The following is a 14,009-nucleotide window of genomic DNA, read 5'->3' as shown; positions in this document are numbered from 1 at the left end:
TAAATGCATTTTTAGAAAACATACTCATGATCTTTCAAGTGCTACTTAATTAATGTTTTGGGAATATTAGAGGATAACCTTTGGAAAAGCTGACATTTTTACAAATGAGATTGTATTTGAGTTTCAAGTTTCAAGAATAAGAATATTCTACAAAGAAAAACAAGAAAGGGAAATTTTTGGAAATATCGAAAGGGGCTGTATAAGAAATATTGAAAAAAAAATCAACCAAAAATATAAAATTAACTATTGATATATATATATAAGGCAGATATTGATATATGGCAGCCAGAAGGCCTGCTGCAAATGGCTTGACCAAACAATTTCAACGAGAAAATTTGTAACAATTAGATTTAAAATAACAGGTCAACAGAATGCATTAGTTGGCGTTTTTGACTGTGTAAATTTTCCTTTAAAATGGGTGGTATACTTTTGGAAACAATTGGAAAATCTTAAAAAAAAGGGTGTGCACCTATGTACTATTGCATGCTGTTCGCCTGGTCCTACAAAATGCGTTTGGCCCAAAAATAGTGTACAAACACCATAATTTTATATTTTTTCCCATTTTTGTTAAAAGTAAAACGAGCATTATAGATCAATATACCACTGAATGTTAAAATGAACAGCCTCTAGATTTATTAATTGAAAACATGGTTGCTTGAAAACAAGGTAGCCAAATCGTAAATCTGGTCAGCTGGTAGTATCCTTTGTTTCGGAAACTCATTTTAATAGCGAGAAATCGGTTCCCGACGAACCTGGGCATTGAAACCCAGCAGCGGATCGGCGGTGTAGTCCACAACCCGACGATGACCATCGGGTTCGATGAGGGAATAGCGACCTGTTACGTATTCGCCGCGTCGGTGCTCGAATTGATCCTTCACATCGCCAGTGTGACTATCATGAACAGAGTAATGGAACTCATACTGGGCAGGACTGGCAATCAGTTCATCGACATGGCTGTTAATAATTCCAGCCTGAACAGCGAACAAGGAGCTCAGGATCAGAAAGAAGGATATGCTGGAAAGCTAAAATAAAATGTAGAGTATTTACTAGGTTTTGTTAGTGGAATACAACCACTTACCAACAAATTCATTGCGAAGAAGTTTGAGCTGTAATTGGAGCGACAGACCACACTCGACTAATGACTAAGAGCTGAAATGAGGCCTCTTTTATATGACGAAGTTTGGCCCATTGTCGCAGTGGCCAACTTTTGCCAGATGAAATCAAATACGCCGCACTGCGATCAAACCTTATGCAACCCATATACGAGTATCTTGCCCATGGGGGAAATGAAACCAAATCCCTGCACTTGCCGCCAACTCTTGCAATCGATTCAAAACTCACTCGGATTATATATTATCGTATAGGTAGCTTAGAGTACAACTTACACTCGAGGCTCAAGTTCGTAGGCTACTTTACACAATAGTTTAGCTTAATTGTATCACAGCAATAAAACATTATATCGAAACTAGACTAACTCTACACGCCGATCCAACGATTCCCATGGCTCCATGGCTTGGTGATTTGGATTTTGATTCGGATTCAGTTCGAAAATATGCAGATCAACAGGCACTTGAATTCATTCCATTCAGTTTCAGGTACAACGGCATTTCGCAAGTCGATCTCCTCAGAACTTATTCTCCAGCAGCGATCCTGGGAAAACGATATAGTGGAAAATTAAAATAACAATCCCTGATTTGAAAGCGGTGCCTTTGAATTTACACTACCATTTGCAAGTTCCAATTGGGTGAATTCTAAGTAACTACATTTTAGTGGATTGGAGTGGTGTGCTCTCGATTTCTACGCTTGTTGATGACTACCCAAAACCAAGTTACCGTTCTCGGCCACCATCCAAGCGGTCAGCTTCTCATCCTCCGTCTTGTTGGTCTCATCCCAAGGGAAATTGGCTGCCACCACGGGTTTTTCCTTTTGCGTGTTTTGAGCTCTGGAAAAAGTGGGTTATTCATTTTACATTTAAAAACTTTAATATCATAAGAAAATAAATAATTAGTATATTAAATAAATCGTTAGCATTTGAACTACAATAGGTTTATAATTTAGGAAAAAAAAGTAAAGTAATCCTGAAGTTACTGTTGTAACTACATAGAGTTGTGTTAAGTACAGAAAAAAATAACATTTGTAATAATGGTACACCAATGTTAGATCTATTCTAGAATACATTTTGTAAGAGACAGGCAAATAAAAAGTGCTCTACTACCAAAGGGAAAGCATAACCATTAGGTAAATACTTTCCCCGAATACGATGATGATATGATATGGTGTGGCAAGAGTCTCTATGTCTACGGAAACATATTTACAGCTCAATGCCGAATGTTGGTTTTTACCTTATGGGCCAAAAGCGACATTCTTCATCAATTGAGGGGGAGGACGAGGAGGAGTTATCACTTGGGTCACCCACACAAAGTGTTCAATGTTCAACGACAAGCAAACGAAAACACACACAACGAGCGAGAAACAGACAGAGAGAAACGGGGAGAAATGGGAGAAAGTAGAGAGAGAGAGAGAGACAGAGTACAATGTAGAGAGAAACAGGATGCGGGGTATAATGATCATGATGAGTACAAGGATGCAAGGAAGCACGGGACAAGGTCTACAGGGCATGCAGGCCAGCAAGGATGTCCTTTACGAAAACAGAACACCAAAGGACATCCCACCACCACCCACTTACAGCGAATCCGCGTGGCTGCCATTGTTCACCTCCAGGCTGCTCTGGGTGGCCTTCTTCCTTAGTCCCGGTCTCGGCAGGAAGCTCTCCCCGAAGAGATCCCTTTCGCGAGGACCTCCCGTCGACGTCTTTCCGCTCTTCGCCTGCTGCGTGGGCGGCACCGTGTGCGGATACTTCCCGTCGCTGTCCGAGTCCATGGATAGCTGGCCAAAGAGGTCCTCCAGCAGGATGTTCGCCTTGGCATTTCGCTGACGCTTCGCGGAGGTTTTCAGCTTGGAGCTGGGCGGGGGAAATACGGAGATACACATGGTGAGGTGGCGCAGGATTCATTCAGGGGTGCAAACAAAACTAGGTGAAGTGCCAGGAGTGCAGACACTCAGAGTAACTTTTAAATTAACTAATTATACTAATTGAACTAACACCGCCAATAAAGCACTTTTTTCCTTGGCACTTAATGAAATAAAATGTAACTTTCTTATCGAATTTTTTATCCAAAAATGTAATTAAATATGTATAAACATTTTAATGAATTTTGTTATTTAATTACTTCTTGGGTTTGACTGTTCTGTATTTTAAACTTTAATTTTAACAGACAATAAATAAAAATATTTGTTTATTGTATGTAAATTTCAAATTAAATTTTTGTAATTTATCTATAACAAGCTCACCCGAGTATCAGATCCAGATCGTCGGACTTGAGAGCACCCGTCCTGGATTCCTGGGCAGCAGCTCGAGATCTTCCCGAGAGTCTCATGTTCGGTGGTCCTCCGTCCGGCTGCATTTGTGGCTGGCGAACGATGAGGCTCGGAGGAGCCTGGCTGGCACTGACCTTGGAGAACACGTTGTACACTTTGGCCTCGGGACCGAGGAGCGATGGCCTGGCCACCGGAACGTAGTAGCCACCATTGGCGGCACCCACCACCAACTTGGTGGCATTGTTCTTGGCATTCATGTTGGCCGTATCGTAGCTGAGGTGGCTCCCATTCACATAGATCGCTCCAGCGTTGCGGGAAGTGGTGGTGCTGAAGGACACGTTCGGGTGGTGCACCTGCTGGTGGTGCTGTGCCCCCGCTGGCAAACCAAAGAGCTGCGTTATGTTGCGATTCAAGTAGATGTCATTGATGGATTCTGCTCCTCCTCCTCCGCCGTTTTGCAGCTGTGGCACTTGGACTCCATCCGTTGTGGCGCCTCCCAAGCTAGAAGAATCCGCCAGTGAACCTGCACCCATTTCATGACTGGTCAGGAAGCTGAGCTTCGGTTGGTACTTCCTTGGCATTCCACCGTTCTTAACCGACAAATTGTTGTTCTTGCCCAAATTGGATATTTGATTATGGATACTATTGTTGTTGTTGTTGCTCTGGTGGAGCAACTCCGTGACCGCCTGCAGCTTCTCCTGCACCGGAAGCACATTGTTGGAGACACTCTGAACCGAATGGCCATTGGCTGCCGCATTGTATTTGGAACTGAGTCGCACATTCGCCTTGGTGGCGGCCGTGGGCGAGATTCGCTTGAGGGCGTGGAAATACGGATACTTGAGACTCTGCTGGGCTGTGGGACGCTTGTCGGGATCGTAGGCCAGCAGGTCCTCCAGCAGGTCCAGTCCATTTTGGCTGCAGCGACTGACGACGCTGCTCAGTGGCACTTTGATGCAGTCCGGGTAGCGGAAGTGGATCATGCTCGCCAGTCGATATCCATCTGGCCAGTCATTCTGTCAAAAATAAAATAGGTAAGCATAAACATAATCTTACAATTATGTAATTGATCTGTGAATTTATTTATATATTGTTTGAAAATCTTAAAGGTTATACTAATCTTCATTTAAATTATTTTAAATTCAAGATAAAATCTCACCTTCTCTGGTGTTCCCAGCACAGAGCAAATCTTGAAGAGCTGATCCACCTCGCTGCTTCCCGGGAAGAGCGGGCGGAAGGTGTAGAGCTCTGCCATGATGCAGCCCATGGCCCAGAGGTCGATGGTGCTGCCGTAGTTGGTGGAGTGCAGAAGGACCTCCGGTGCGCGGTACCATCTCGTGGATACGTAGTCCGTGAACGGAGGCCGGGATCGGATCTCCCTGGCCAAACCGAAGTCAGCTATCTTGATAAGTTCCGGTCCGGAACAGAGCAGGTTCTCCGGTTTCAGGTCGCGGTGGAAAAATCCATGGCGATGCATGAAGGCTAGACCAGTTAAAACCTGGATAAAGAAATAGATATTTTGTGATTTAAAACTTGGGTCAGATCAATCACTCATTTATAATTAATTTATATTATAATTCCTTCGATAAAGATTTTAGCTTACCTGGAAGAGAATGCTCTTCAGTTCGGGCTCCGGAAGGTGTGTGTCCCGATCCTTAATCATCTGGTAGAGGTTCTCCTTCATGTACTCAAACACAAAGTACAGAGTGTCGTTCTCCCGGATAACCTCCTTCAGTTTCACAATGTTCGGATGAGAAAGTTTTTTCAGCGACTGTAGAAACATTAAGTTGCATATTATAGAACAGGATTTAATTGTAGGAACTGTAGGTAGACGCACCTTAACCTCCCGAAGATTCATGGCCTCTTCCCAGGAGTAGTACTTGCGCTTCATGCGCTTGATGGCCACCTTCTCGCCGGTGTCCTTTCGCTGTCCCAAGACAACGGTCCCATAGGTTCCATCGCCCAATTGGGTCAGCGTTATATAGCGATTCATGCTTAAGCAGACGGTGGCAGCTCTTCACACATTCTCCAAATTAAACTGCACAAAAGGACAAAAAATAGAAACAAAAATAAGTACCACCCACATGGTCCTTAATAACTTATGAGTGCCGCCCACGTGTGCTGACTTCGAGGAAATCAAAGTTGAATTAAATGACATATGGAAGCCAACTTAAGCCCATTGTCGGATACCTGGTCAGGTAATTAAAATCAATATATTGATCACGAGCTGCCGGCTAAGAACTTGACCAAATTTGTTTAACCCAAAAACGAATTTCCCATCAGGGTCATTGAAGGCATGAATTAAAGGACATGATTTATGATATCACAAACTTGTTTATAGCTTGACCCTATTTTCTATACACTTACAACTAAAATTGTTAATATGTATCCCGTGACGAGGTATTTATTCTAGGCGTAACCAATCTAAATAAATATATAATCCGGAACCTGAAATTCAAGAGAAACATGCCTGTATGATGAAAACAACTTATATACACTTGCAATACAAATTTAAAGCGTTTATAATCAAGTAAAAAAGTTTACTATAAAATGCAAAAGTTAACAACTTTTTAATCAATTTTACAAAGATGTTTCTCCAGCTCCTACTACCTCTTATTTTGGCGACATCAAAAGGAGAGTTCTCCTTTATACTATCAAAGTAGAATTTAAATTAATTACAATCTTTTAAATTTATGAGGGATTTTATTCTCATCTAATAAACATAACCGTATTAAAAAATACATTTATGTTGTACCTACTTATAAAAATGTGTACAAATTGCAAAGCAATTTGGAAGAAACAAAAATGTATAAAAATGTCATACTGTTTCCTATTATAAGTATGCACCTTACAACAACTAAAAAAAAACATTTAATATCTTTTCACGGAACAAATTGCATTCAGAATTCAAAAAAAAAGTTTTTACAAATTTAATCAGCCACTTATTAGTTATACGAATACAACCTAAGTAAAGTCGCAATTTCAAATTTAAGCGTTTAAAATCAAATTAAAAACTTTGCTTATAAAGGCACAAAAAACACATTTTCTATTCACTTTCAAAATGTTGTTGCTGAAGCTTCTACGTATAGTACTACCTTTTATTTTGGCGAACAAGAAAACAAAGTACTCCTTTAGTTAATAGGGGATTTTGTTCTCATCTAATAAATAATGAAAAAATAATCCAGTGCCCTAATAAAAATGGTTTGAAATCCTTTAAGTTCATTAGGAATTTTATCCTCATCTAATAAATAAAGAAAAAATAAACAAATGCATTTCTTTATTGAATTGTCCACAGTTAAATTATATATAATAAGTAAACTGGGAAAACAAAAAAGGAACTTTGACAACAATTTCTTGAAATGTTGTTCTTAGGAAATAATGAAATACTTCAGACTATAGTGTTCCAAGTTCTTATTTACTGAATTATGCTAAAGTACTAACTTTAATGTCTCTAAGGATGGCATTACTTTCGTTTTTTCGTTTGGTTTGGGTTGGCCTTAGGAAAGTATAAAACAAAAAAAAATAAAAAATAAAAATAATAAAGTAATTAAAGTACATTTAAATTAAAAGATTGGACAAAGCGTAGACTCTAAGGAAGTTTTGCTTTTTTAAAAGTAAAGTTTTGAGCCATAACCTCAATAAGTTACCCAATTTTTCTCAGTAAAAAATATAGCCGTAGGTTTCTGGTTTCTAATCATTTTTTTTTTTTTTTTTATAAACCTAAGCAAAATTCGTAAATATTTTGTATACTAAATTCGAAGTGGTCGTGTTTCGTAATTGGTTTGTGGGCACTTGAATTAAGTTCTTTGGGCGATATTTTATTCATAGAATGCGAACCATTCCCAACTTCTATATCCCTTTAAGATGGTATACACGTACTTTTAATTAAACTGGGAAATCAAATGTTCAAAATAAAATTATGTAAACACTGAAGGGGTCTAAAAGTGCAATACAACGGTGAGGATAAACATTTAAACCCATTTGTTTTACGAATTTAAAACAAGTCGCAATTTCAAATTAAAGCATTTATAATGCTTTCGGAACAATTTTTTAAATGTCTTGTAAAATGCATACAGAACTAAAGAAAAGGATATACAAATTAAATCAACTCATTAGTTATACGAATACAACTTAAATAGTTCGAATTTCAATTTAAAACGTTAAAAATCAAATTAAAAACTTTGTATTTAAATGCAAGCAAAACAGATATTTTAATCACTCTTATAAAGATGGCTCTACAGTTTCTACTACCTTTTCTTTTGGCAATCCACTATGGAAAGTTCTCCTTCGGAAAAGACTAATAAAAATGGAGTGCAATCCATTCAGTTCATTGGGAATATCATTTTCATCCAATAAATAATTAAAAAATAAATAAAAGCATTTTTTTTATTGAATTGTTCACAATTATTTAACCTGGGAAATTAAAAAGGAATTCTGACAAGAATTTCTTGGAAAGTTGTTTCAAATAAAATTATGAAATACTGCGGAAATTTGAAAGTGCAAAACAACGATGAGGATAAACACTTAATCAGTAATCCATTTGTTTTACGAATATTTAAGTAAAGTCGCAATTTCAATTTAAAACGATAATATCAAATTAAAAATTTTGCTTTTAACGTAGAACAGATTTTTTTAATCACCCCTAAAAAGATGGCTCTGCAGTTTCTACTACCTTTTATTTTGACACTCACATCACGGTTCTCCTTTATACTGCCATAACCCTAATACAAATGAAGTGAAATCCATCCAGTTCATATAGAACTTTGTTCTCATCTAATAAATATTATAAAAATTAACCAATTTTTTTTTATTTTATTTATTAATAAAAAAAATTCACCAATTTTATTTTATTTAATTGTTTACTTTTAATTAATCTGGGAAATCAAAAAGGAGCATTGACAAGAATTTCTTGAAATGTTGTTCCAAATAATAGGTTTTGAAATACTGCAGAAGTCTATAAGTGCAAAACAACGGTGAGGATAAACATTTAATCAGTAACCCATTTCTTTTACGAATACAATTTAAAAGAAGTCGCAATTTTAAACTAAAGCGTTTATAATGCTTTCGGAACAAGTTACTAAATGTCGGGCAAAATGCATTCAGAATTCAAAAAAAGTTACACAAATTAAATCAGCAACACATTAGTTATGCGAATACAATTTAAATAAAGTTCGAATTTCAATTTAAAACGTTAAAATCAAATTAAAAACCTTGCTTTTAAGTGCAAGCAGAACAGATTTTTTAATCACTCATATAAAGATGGCTCTGCAGTTTCTACTACTTTTTATTTTGGCGGTAGCCCGTGGAAAAAACTCCTTTGCACTGGGAGGACGCAAATAAAAATGCAGTGAATTTTATATTCATCTAATAAATAATGAAAAAATAAACAAATGCATTTCTTTATTGAATTTTTAACAATTAATTAAACTGGGAAATTAAAAAGGAACTCTGACAAGAATTTCTTGAAATATTGTTCCATATAAAATTATGAAATACTGCAGAAATGCAAAACAACGATGAGGATAAACATTTAATCAGTAGCCCGCTTGTGTTACGAATACAACTAACTTAATTAAAGCGTTTATAATCAAATTAAAAACTTTGCTTTTAAGTGCAAGAAGAACACATTTTCTAATCACTTTTAAAGAGATGTTTCTGCTGCTTCTACGTATACTACCTTTTGTTTTGGCGTACAAGAATGGAAAGTACTCCTTTGGGCTGGGGTGACCCCAATAAAAATGTATTGAAATCCATCAAATTATAGGGGATTTTATTCTCATCTAATAAATAATAATAAAAATAAACCAATACATTTCTTTATTTAATTGTCCACATTTTAACAAACTAGGAAATCATATAGGGACTTGAAAAACATATTCTTAAAATTTTGTTCAAAATAAAAAAAATAAAAAACTGCGGAAATTCAAAAGAGCAAAACAACGATAAGAATAAGAATTTTACCAGTGATCTATTTGTTTTACGAATACAATTTAAATAAAGTCGCAATTTTAAATTAAAGCTTTTATAATTAAATTATAAACTTTTCTTTAAAAAAAAAGTGCAAAACTACTGTAAGGATGAACATTTAATCAGTAACCCATTTCTTTTACGAATACAATTTAAATAAAGTCGCAATTTCAAATTAAAGCGTTCATAATGCTTTCGGAACAATTTACTAAATGTCGGGAAAAATGCATACAGAATTCAAAAAAAGGATATAAAAATTAAATCAGTAACCCATTAGTTATACAAATACAATTTAAGTAAAGTCGCAATTTAAATTTAAAGCGTTTGAAATCAAATTAAAAATTTTGCTTTTAAATGCACGTAGAACAAATTTTTTTAATCACTCCTAAAAAGATGGCTCTGCAGTTTCTACTACCTTTTATTTTGGCTCTCACATCACAGTTGTCCTTTAGACTACCATTATCAAGTATGGAGTGAAATCCATCCAGTTCATAGAGAACTTTGTTCTCATCTAATAAATAATGACAAAATCAACCAATTTTTTTCTTTATTGAATTGTTTACTTTAAATTAAACTGGGAAATCAAAAAGGAACTCTGACAAGAATTTCTCGAAAGGTTTTTCCAAATAAAATTAAGAAACACTGCAAAAATTTAAAAGTGCAAAACAACGATTACGATAAATATTTAGTCAGTAGCCCACTTGTTTTACGAATACAACAATAAAGTCGCAATTTCAAATTAAAGCGTTTATAATGTTTTCGGAACGAATTACTAAATATCGGGCAAAATGCTTACATTAGTTAAACGAATACAACTTTAAAAAAGTCGCAATTTTAATTTAAAGCGTTTAAAATCTAATTAAAAACTTTGCTTTTAAATGCAAGCAGAACAGATTTTATAATCAGTCATATAAAGATGGCTCTGAAGTTTGTACTACTTTTTGTTTTGGCGGTATACCGTGGAAAATCCTCATTTGAACTGGGAGGACGCAAATAAAAATGGAGTGAATTTTATTTTCATCTAATAAATAATGAAAAAATAAACAAATGCATTTCTTTATTGAATTTTTAACAATTAATTAAACTGGGAAATTAAAAAGGAACTCTGACAAGAATTTCTTGAAATATTGTTCCATATAAAATTATGAAATACTGCAGAAATGCAAAACAACGATGAGGATAAACATTTAATCAGTTGCCCGCTTGTGTTACGAATACAACTAACTTAATTAAAGCGTTTATAATCAAATTAAAAACTTTGCTTTTAAGTGCAAGAAGAACACATTTTCTAATCACTTTTAAAGAGATGTTTCTGCTGCTTCTACGTATACTACCTTTTATTTTGGCGTACAAGAATGGAAAGTACTCCTTTGGACTGGGGTGACCCCAATAAAAATGGATTGAAATCCATCAAATTATAGGGGATTTTATTCTCATCTAATAAATAATAATAAAAATAAACCAATACATTTCTTTTTTTAATTGTCCACATTTAAACAAACTAGGAAATCATATAGGGACTTGAAAAACATAATCTTAAAATTTTGTTCAAAATAAAAAAAATAAAAAACTGTGGAAATTCAAAAGAGCAAAACAACGATAAGAATAAGAATTTTACCAGTGATCTATTTGTTTTACGAATACAATTTAAATAAAGTCGCAATTTCAAATTAAAGCGTTTATAATGCTTTCGGAACAATTTACTAAATGTCCGGAAAAATGCATACAGAATTCAAAAAAAGGTTATACCTACAAATTAAATCAGTAACCCATTAGTTATATAAATACCATTTAAGTAAAGTCGCAATTTCAATTTAAAGCGTTTGAAATCAAATTAAAAATTTTGCTTTTAAATGCACGTAGAACAGATTTTTTTAATCACTCCTAAAAAGATGGCTCTGCAGTTTCTAATACCTTTTATTTTGGCACTCACATCACAGTTCTCCTTTACACTACCATTATCAAGTATGGAGTGAAATCCATCCAGTTCATAGAGAACTTTGTTCTCATCTAATAAATAATGACAAATTCAACCAATTTTTTTCTGTATTGAATTGTTTACTTTAAATTAAACTGGGAAATCAAAAAGGAACTCTGACAAGAATTTCTCGAAATGTTTTTCCAAATAAAATTAAGAAACACTGCAAAAATTTAAAAGTGTAAAACAACGATTACTATAAATATTTAGTCAGTAGCCCACTTGTTTTACGAATACAATTTAAATAAAGTCGCAATTTCAAATTAAAGCGTTTATAATGTTTTCGGAACGAATTACTAAATGAGGGGCAAAATGCATACATTAGTTATACGAATACAACTTAAATAAAGTCGGAATTTTAATTTAAAGTGTTCAAAATCAAATTAAAAACTTTGCTTTTAAATGCGAGCTCTGAAGTTTCTACTACTTTTTATTTTGGCGGTATACCATGGAAAATTCTCCATTGAACTGGGAGGACGCAAATAAAAATGGAATGAATTGTATTTTCATCTAATAAATAATGAAAAAATCAAACAATATTTTAGTTTATTGGGAATTTTGTTCTGATCGACAACGATGACATTTAATCAGTAACCCATTTGTTTCACGAATACAATTTAAATAAAGTCCTTAACCGGTTATAATTAAATTATAAACTTTGCTTTTAAATGCAAGCATAACACATTTTTTAATCATGAAATACATTCAAATTATTGGGAATTTTGTTATGATCGCATAAATTATAAAAAACAAGAAAGGAATACCTGATATACCCTTGCAGTCATTAAACATCGATGAAACGACGATCTTTCTATTAATTTAACATATTTTCGACTATTGTTCATATGACAGCGATATGATATAGTTGTTCGATTTTGATGAAATTTAAGACGTATTCCGATTCTGATCGTGATGCTAATCAAGAACATGTATACTTTATGGGTTCTGAGGTGTCTCATTCACTGCGTCGCAAACTTCTGACTGAAATTAAAATACCCTTTGCTCTGCAAGGGTATAAAAATCAAACAATTTTTTCTTTATTGAATTGTTTACCTTTAATTAAACTGGGAAACCATAAAGGAGCATTGACAAGAATTTCTTGAAATGATGTTCCAAATGAAATTATGAAATACTGCAGAAATTTAAAAGTGCAGAACAACGATGACATTTAATTAGTAACCCATTTGTTTTACACATACAATTTAAATAAAGTCGTTAAACGGGTATAATTAAATTATAAACTTTGCCTTTAAATGCAAGCAGAACACAGTTTGTAATCATTTTTAAAAACATGTTGCTGCAGCTTATACTATCTTTTGTGATGATGTACGACCCGCCGCCCCGTCCGTACAATTTTGGACTGGGATGACTCTATTAAAAATGGAATAAAATCTATTGAATCCATAGAAGATTTCATTTTCATTTAATAAATAATGAAAAAATAAACCAATGCATTGCCTTATTGAATTGTCCACGTTTAAATAAACTACGAAATCAAAAAGGAACTTTAACAAACAATTTCTTAAAATGTTGTTCTTAATGAGATAATGAAATACTACATATGTTTCTAGTTTTCTTTTACTAAAATATGTATGAGCACCAACTTTAATATCTTTAAATGATTCAGTAAAGTACATAATTAAAGTTAAAGCGTCGACTCTAAGGAAGTTTTGATTTTTTAACAGTACAAATTTGAGCCATGAAATTGATAAGTTTCGCTTTTTTTATGTAACAGTAGATAATATAGTTTTAGGTTTATTTAAGTTTCCATTTTTGAATGGATTTTATTAGTTTACTATAAAACTAAGCAAAACTAGTAAATATTTAGTATACTTAATTCGAAGTGGTCGTGTTTCGTAATTGGTTTGTGGTCACTTGGCGAACTTAGTTCCTTGGGCGATAATTTATTCATAGTATACGAACCATTCCCACCTTCAATTTGCCTTTAAGGTGGTATATATGTATTGTTTTGGTTTACATTTTTTGGGAGGAGGGTCGGTCTTGGGGCAACCAGAAACACGTTTCTTGAATCCTGAGTCACAGCCTTGAACCACTCGCATTTGACTCACTTAAACTCTGGGCACGCACATCCGACGCCCGATTAGCCGATTCTATATGCACTAACTATATCCGATAAGCAACTTTTCGCACCGTGTACAAGCAAATAAACAAACTATAATGTTCGGGGTCACTTTATCGATTGAACGGGGGGTTGACAAAGTCCGTTTGGTTTTCCCCTCCATTCACTATCTTTATAAGAAGGATAAGAGTATGAGTTTTCATATCACTTGTACCTTAAACGCAATTGCATTTGAATCCGAGATCGCTCGATTTATTGTGCTAATCACAATTAAATGGGCTTTAATCTTATGCTCCTGATGCGGATATCCTTTGGCGAACAGAAGTTTATTTGATAAGCAAGCACTAACAACTGACGGGAACGATATCCACAACAACGCGACGACCAGGCAACCGCAGTCCAAAGTAGACCACCCTAAACGAATCCTGGAGAGAAAGCCAGAAAGCCGAAGGTACCCGAGCCGGCTCATTGGGTCTCCGGTTTTACTACACAGGAAAAAACGGCATTCGATATATAAACTCTTTAAAATTAACAAGGAATAATAGCTAGATAAGAAATGGTAATCCTTTTCTTATCAGATAATGTTCTTCATTAAGAATTTATAAGCTT

The 14,009-nt window shown here is 34.7% G+C and overlaps 2 protein-coding genes across 3 annotated transcripts; both read right to left on the bottom strand.

The window, feature by feature from the left end:
• Window positions 1–722: 722 nt before the first annotated feature.
• Window positions 723–1,279, bottom strand: LOC108101223 (cuticle protein 8). The gene is given in 2 exon segments (XM_017205472.1): window positions 723–1,022; window positions 1,079–1,279. Coding segments are annotated over 2 exon segments (501 nt in total).
• Window positions 1,280–1,329: 50 nt separating this feature from the next.
• Window positions 1,330–13,842, bottom strand: LOC108101222 (serine/threonine-protein kinase ICK). 2 transcript variants are annotated; one of them, XR_001772059.2, is made up of 8 exons: window positions 13,615–13,842; window positions 5,213–5,413; window positions 4,979–5,146; window positions 4,535–4,873; window positions 3,352–4,391; window positions 2,687–2,962; window positions 1,725–1,942; window positions 1,330–1,650 (listed from the first exon to the last, which is right to left on the bottom strand). XR_001772059.2 is itself a non-coding variant. In XM_017205471.2 (8 exons), exons 2-8 carry the CDS (start codon window positions 5,366–5,368, stop codon window positions 1,625–1,627), a joined length of 2,115 nt encoding a protein of 704 aa, XP_017060960.1. In that variant the 5' UTR covers window positions 5,369–5,413; window positions 13,615–13,842; the 3' UTR covers window positions 1,330–1,624. The 2 variants fall into 2 exon arrangements, 1 of the variants encoding a protein (XP_017060960.1); XM_017205471.2 differs by having other exon boundaries at window positions 1,833–1,942.
• Between the last annotated feature and the right edge of the window lie 167 nt (window positions 13,843–14,009).

This window comes from Drosophila ficusphila, unplaced genomic scaffold (assembly GCF_018152265.1).
Source record: "Drosophila ficusphila isolate 14025-0441.05 unplaced genomic scaffold, ASM1815226v1 contig_84, whole genome shotgun sequence".
NCBI lineage: Eukaryota > Metazoa > Arthropoda > Insecta > Diptera > Drosophilidae > Drosophila > Drosophila ficusphila.
This window is presented reverse-complemented; position numbering and strand designations above follow the sequence as displayed.